Consider the following 6000-nt stretch of genomic DNA (forward strand, 5'->3'; position numbering starts at 1 on the left):
ATGATCAGGAGTGAGAGATTATAGAATTGTGAAATCAGACTAAAAATCTAACTAAACAATGTTTCTGAATGGCTATTATAAATAATACAGACTTTAGGGACTCATTCAGAGACACATTTAATTCTGAAATGTATTATTCAGTGTTGTTTTTACTAAGTGTACCATCCATGGGACTTAACAATCTTTTGTTAAGTTCTTTGTCACAGGAATGAAATCTGCATTTGCTGGTCTGTAATTGGCATTTTGGAGAACAGGCAAAACAGTGAAGCATGGTTCCCTGTTGGTTCATCCAAGGTCAAGGAAAAGAATCATATTCCCAACCCCTCCAATATAATTTAAGTTCATGATCCTAATGGCTCAAACTCATCCTAGTCAAGTTCAAACTTTGAATTTCTTATGAATATATCTATTGATGTACTCTGGATACTTTAGGATTAAAAAATTTAAATCACAAACTGCAAAATGAATAATCAAGTACTAGGTTTTTGATCTTAATATTTGTGTCAGCCTGAGTTTACAATAGTTAAAGTGTTTAATTCTTAAAAATGTATTGAAGCTTTCTATTTGTAATGCCCCTTTAGGTTCTATCAGACATTTGAATAAGACAAAAGCTTTGTCCTCAATGAGCTGACAAAACAAATATAGAAAAACTATACTACAAGACATGGTGGAGATGCCATGAAGAAAGTTTTGGAAAATACCTTGGACCTTTAGAGAAGGGAGATCACAATCTATTTTGGGTCAGAGAAAACAACTTGAACCAAGTCATGGGGAAATGGGAAGTGAGCAAGAAACATGTTTAGGAAACAACGAAAGACACAGCTTGGCTAGAGCCCAGTGCACAGGGAGGAAATAAGACTTCAAAGACAGGAGCCATGCTGCCTGTAAAGGGCTCTGAAGTCAGGCTGAGGACATATAATAAAGCCACTGTGTGTGGCTGTGCTACAAGCAAGACTGTGCCTCTTGGGGGTGTGAAAGTAACGAATAAATTACACTGAAAGCATAGGGACAGAACATATTACTAAAGCCTGCAATAAATCAGAAAAGGGAGTAACGGGGATCTGAACCAGGTGGCCCCCAGGTGACAGTGGGAATGGAAAGGTGATGTTTCACTTAAAATCTACTGGACGTGGTAAAGGAGTTGGTATTTGGAGCAATGAAGGCAGGGGAGGGGGAGTGGGAAGCCGGTGCCACAGTTCTTAATCTGGATGACCAGAAGAAATTAAATACCGAAGTGCCCTAACAAAAATAGGAAGTCAAGGGGAAGAACTCAGCTTTTTGTATTGTTAGTTCAGGGGAAGGCGGTGCAAATGAGATTCTGGTCTGGACTTGTTACATTTAAGGAATCAGTTGCAAACATTTGGCACGCAATTAGAAACATCACTAGAGTACTGAAGAACTGCTCCATCCTGAGGAGATTTCAGCCCTCTCCACAGACAGGATAGTTAAAAGGACTGTGAGTAAACAAGGCAAAAATGAAAACATAGATGGAGACAGATTGGAGAATGACTCCATTTAGAGAATGGGGCGGGGGGACAAATAAAACTAACTAGGGATCTCAGGTAAGACAAGAAGCAAAATGTCGGAAGATGGCTCTTATCAGACATTCACTAGAAGTCTCAAAAGGGAGTAGCTATCTTTAGCATCAAACACTAAAAAGGACCCAAGAAAGATAAGTATTGAGAAAAATAAAAGCCCACTGGGATGTGGCACTGAGAAGTTCTGTGATGTTTAAGAAGTCAGGAGGTAACGATTTGGAAAGGGGAGATGGCAACAGAGAGGAGTCACTGATCTTAGAAGTCTTTTAAAAGATAGGAGAGTGGACTTCTCTATCTTACTTCCAAGGCAAAGAAATACAGTAAAACTCTAATGAAATCCAGTAGTGCAAACCCACTGGAGGGGAAAAAAAAATCCCTTATTTATTACTATTTGATGATTTCCATGGTGTAAGTACTACCACCATGACTGATTTCAAGATGCCAATGGTTGGCAAAATTCCTGAAAATTTAGTAATAACTCTGGACCACCACTGCAAACTGCTACTCTGTGGTCTACTCTGCAACTCAGCAATTCCGTGACAGCCTTCCTCTAAACTCAACTGATACTTAATTATTCTCTGGGACAACCTTGCAGCAATTCACAGAAGTCTACCCAACTCTTGTTACATATTGCTTTCTCAACTGTATTACAACTGAAAAGGGTTAGATGTTGAAAGCCAAATGGCTCCCAGGCATGCCTGTCTTCACGAACAAGGAAACAACAAGAATCATATACTCCAAAAAGCCTTCAGATGACCTTTTTTATAATTGTTTCCTTTGTTAATGTCATCGCCCCATATAAATCTGAGATGTCTTGAGAATAGGGAACTTGATTCAAAGACTTCAGTTTTCCCACAATCCACTTGGCTCTTGGGATAGTTCTACTGTTGATTAACCAATTTAAAAAAAAATTTTAAAGTGAGCTCTGTATCAATGAAGGATTAAATAACGAAGTATCAGTGGAATAAGCAAAAGAAACATGAACCAAACATCCTAGTAGGCCCAATCGCGGTGAGAGGCAGCAGAGATATGGGAAAGCTCCTTAGACTAAATCCAGATACCTAGGGGCCTCCAATCCATCCCTGCTACTTGCTGGTGGGGTGCTAGCAGCAGTCCCAGTTGCAGTTCCACCTGAAAAATGGAAACAGTAATATCTAGCACACAGGGTCGACCTTAAGGTTTAATATGAACACATTAGGGAACACCCAGCAGCAACAGGTACTTGCTTGGTACAGTTCACAATGCCATACCAGTTTGTACACTGGACATTGCTCAAGTGTACCGCCAAGAGCACCAAGGAGGCCCACCTCTAACAAGGGACTGCGGCTGGTTAGCTGCTAAGGATAGTTTGTAGTCTGTCCCCAGTGACCTCCTGCTATCACCCAAAACCACAAATTCCTTTCACCGTTGTGCCCTGGACTCCCAAGTCCCACAACAACATGGAGGCCAAAGAGTCCTCCTAAAAGCAATCTGAGAGCCAAATATGTTGTGACAAAGGAGAGGGTAACAAGCTAACAGCTTCCGACTTGTATTCACACGGCCTGCAGCATCTTACCTCAACAAGGAAGTTCATCAACAAACCAAAATAATGGACCTATTCATCATATAAACATAACTCAAGGGAAGAACCTAGTTTCTAATATTTCACAACTTTTCCCCTCTGTCATCTTTCCAAATACCCCTGTCTATCATGATACTTTATATTCCCTTCTGTCATTTAGGTTATGTTTCATATGCTAATTTCTCCCGACATCTGAAAAAGAATTGTTGTCAAAATATTAAACATATATGGGGGGTAGCATAGAAGTTTATTTACTTTCCAATCTGAATGACTGGCCTTGAGAAATATGGCAATAATGTTCATAGCAATTTAATTTTTCCACTAATTAACTGCTATTCATCTACTGCCAAGTGCATGAAGTTACATGTAGAAAAGAATAATAAAAACATAGTATATCTGTATATCAAAAAGCTTCCCATTAGAACCCTCCTACACTGTTGAAGGGAATGTAAATTGGTGCAGCCACTATGGAAAACAGTATGGAGATTGCTTAAAAATCTAAAAATAGAGCTACCATATGACCCAGCAATCCCACTCCTGGGCATATATCCAGAAAAGATGAAAACTCAAATTTGAAATGATACATGCACCCCGATGTTCACAGCAGCACTATTTACAAGTGCTGCAAGACACGGAAGGAACCTAAATGTCCATCAACAGATGAATGGATAAAGAAAATGTGGTATATATATACATTGTGTGTGTGTATATCCACACACACACAATGGAATATTAGCCATAAAAACTAATGAAATATGACCGTTTGCAGCAACATGGATGGACCTAGAGATTATCATACTAAGTGAACTAAATCAGAGGAAAACAACTATCACATGATGCCACTTACACGTGGAATCCTAAAAAAAATGATACAAATGAACTTATTTACAAAACAGAAACAGATTCAGACACAGAAGACAAACTTATTACCAAAAGGGAAGGGGGGAGGGATAAATTAGGAGTTTGGGATTACCAGATACACACCACTATATATAAAATAGATAAACAACAGGACCTACTGTATGGCACAAGGAACTATATTCAATATCTTGTAATAACCTATAATGGAAAAAATCCGAAAAGAATATATATATATATATATATGCACTGACTGAATCACTTTGCTGTACACCTGAAACTAACACAACATAGTAAATCAACTGCACTTCAATAAAATAAAAATTAAAAAAAAAGCTTCCCATTAGACATCTGTCCCCCCACTTCCATAAAGTTTCCTACACATATGTGTCTTCTGAGAAGCAAACGCACACATCTCTCCAGTAACGCCAGAACACTTGGAAGCAAAGGAAGATCTCCATTTGAGAGATTGACTCTTAACTTGCTACCCATATCGTGTTAATTTTCTTTCTATAAAATATCTGTAAATTAAACGTTTTCTGAAAGCTCAAGCCACAGACTCACTCCCCCAGCCCCTTTCCCCCATTCTGGGCTCCTCCTTTCCCCGACACCCCCATCCCTCCCGCAGCTTCTGGGGTGAACCTGGGCTCGCCATCCAACACTGTCCCGAGGAAGCGCCGCCCCTTCCTCAGGCTCCCGAGACGCTCGGCCGGGTGGCACTTTCGTTCTCGCCCCGGGCTGGACCGAGCACAGCCCGTACCTGAGGTCCGAAGCCGCGCTCGGAAGTGGACAGAGTGACTCAGCCGTTTCCCGTGAGTCGAGTGTCAGGTGTAGGGACGCCGGTCAGCACTCGCCGGCCGCGCTGGGGCAAGGCTGGGGTCCGCAGCCGTCTCTGCCCGGAAGGAGACCTCAGCGGACGACCAGCCCGGACTGAGTGCCGGGTCAGCCCCGCCGCCCGCCCCGCCGAGCCGCTGACACGACCCCGCGGCGGCCCCTCCGCGCGGGGGTCAAGCGGCCTCCCGGCGCTGCGTGGGTCACACTCAGACCCGAAGGGCGCCCGCCGAGGGCAGAGCGAGGCCAGGGCTTCTCCTCCCGGCGCCGAGCGGATTCGCGCCGGGGCCGGACGACAGAGCCGCCGGGCGAGTTAAAGAGTCCTCGGCGCTGCCCGCGCGCCCGAGCCTGACGCAGCCCCCGCCGCACTTACTTCTCACTAGCGTCCGCACAGTCCACCTCCACCTCCTCTGCCGCCATGGCCACCGTCGCCGCGCGAGCTTCCGGCCGTACTTCCAAGCCGGCTGACAGGCCGACTGGGAGGTCGGTACCTGCCGCCGCCCTTAAGGCCTCCGCCCGCGTAGGCGTCGGCCGCCCCCTCGCGTGACCGGGCGCTGCGGCCGCGCCTGCGCGTGCCGGGCCATCCTGCCCCCCCCACCATCCACCAGTCACGCATGCGTCCTCCCGTCCGATGCGCTCGGGTGAGGGCGCTAGGCGGGGCAGTCAACTTGGAGGAACCGGTGAGATTCCCCCGGCAGAGTTAGGTGGTAACAAATTTCAGTAGTGACCGTATTAATGCATCGTCCGCTGATACTGATTGTCAGGTGCTGGGCACTGGACAGGCACCTAGCAGTTCCCTGGGGAATGAGGCGCGACCTTGCCCTGAAAGAGTCCATCTAGTATTCGATAGATGCTGCAATAGCGAATGGAAATGCTGTAATGGAGGAGCTGTGTGGCCTGCCGCCGGCCCTTCCTCGCAGGTGGGTGGCCTAGGGGAGAGGGCGACTCACAGGACCCTTTAGTCAGTTGATATTCACTGATGTGCGGGACACTACTCCAGACCCTGGAGTTACTGTAGTGACCAAAACCAGCAACTCCCATCCACCCCGCGCTGTGTACACACGGGAGGAGAGTAAAGAGTCAGCGTTTAGGTACTTAGAGTTCTTGAGAGGACATCACTAATGTAAATATCAACATTTCTTGACCTGTTTTCAAGTCTTTTAACCGTCAGATACTACCTGCTTTTGTATTTATATCACTTCCTGCCATTCA

The 6000-nt window shown here is 45.1% G+C and overlaps 1 protein-coding gene across 2 annotated transcripts in view; it reads right to left on the minus strand.

Moving 5' to 3' along the window:
- The window catches only part of ABHD5 (abhydrolase domain containing 5, lysophosphatidic acid acyltransferase), a 50038-nt gene extending 44697 nt beyond the window's left edge, over positions 1-5341 (minus strand). The window contains exon 1 of one of the 2 annotated variants that reach the window (XM_036868949.1): positions 5162-5341. In XM_036868949.1, the coding sequence (XP_036724844.1) occupies positions 5162-5208 (47 nt within the window). In that variant the 5' untranslated portion in view covers positions 5209-5341. The remainder of the gene's footprint in view (positions 1-5161) is intronic. The other variant, XM_036868950.1, reaches the window with a different exon arrangement.
- Between the last annotated feature and the right edge of the window lie 659 nt (positions 5342-6000).

This window comes from Balaenoptera musculus, chromosome 11 (assembly GCF_009873245.2).
Source record: "Balaenoptera musculus isolate JJ_BM4_2016_0621 chromosome 11, mBalMus1.pri.v3, whole genome shotgun sequence".
Lineage (NCBI taxonomy): Eukaryota > Metazoa > Chordata > Mammalia > Artiodactyla > Balaenopteridae > Balaenoptera > Balaenoptera musculus.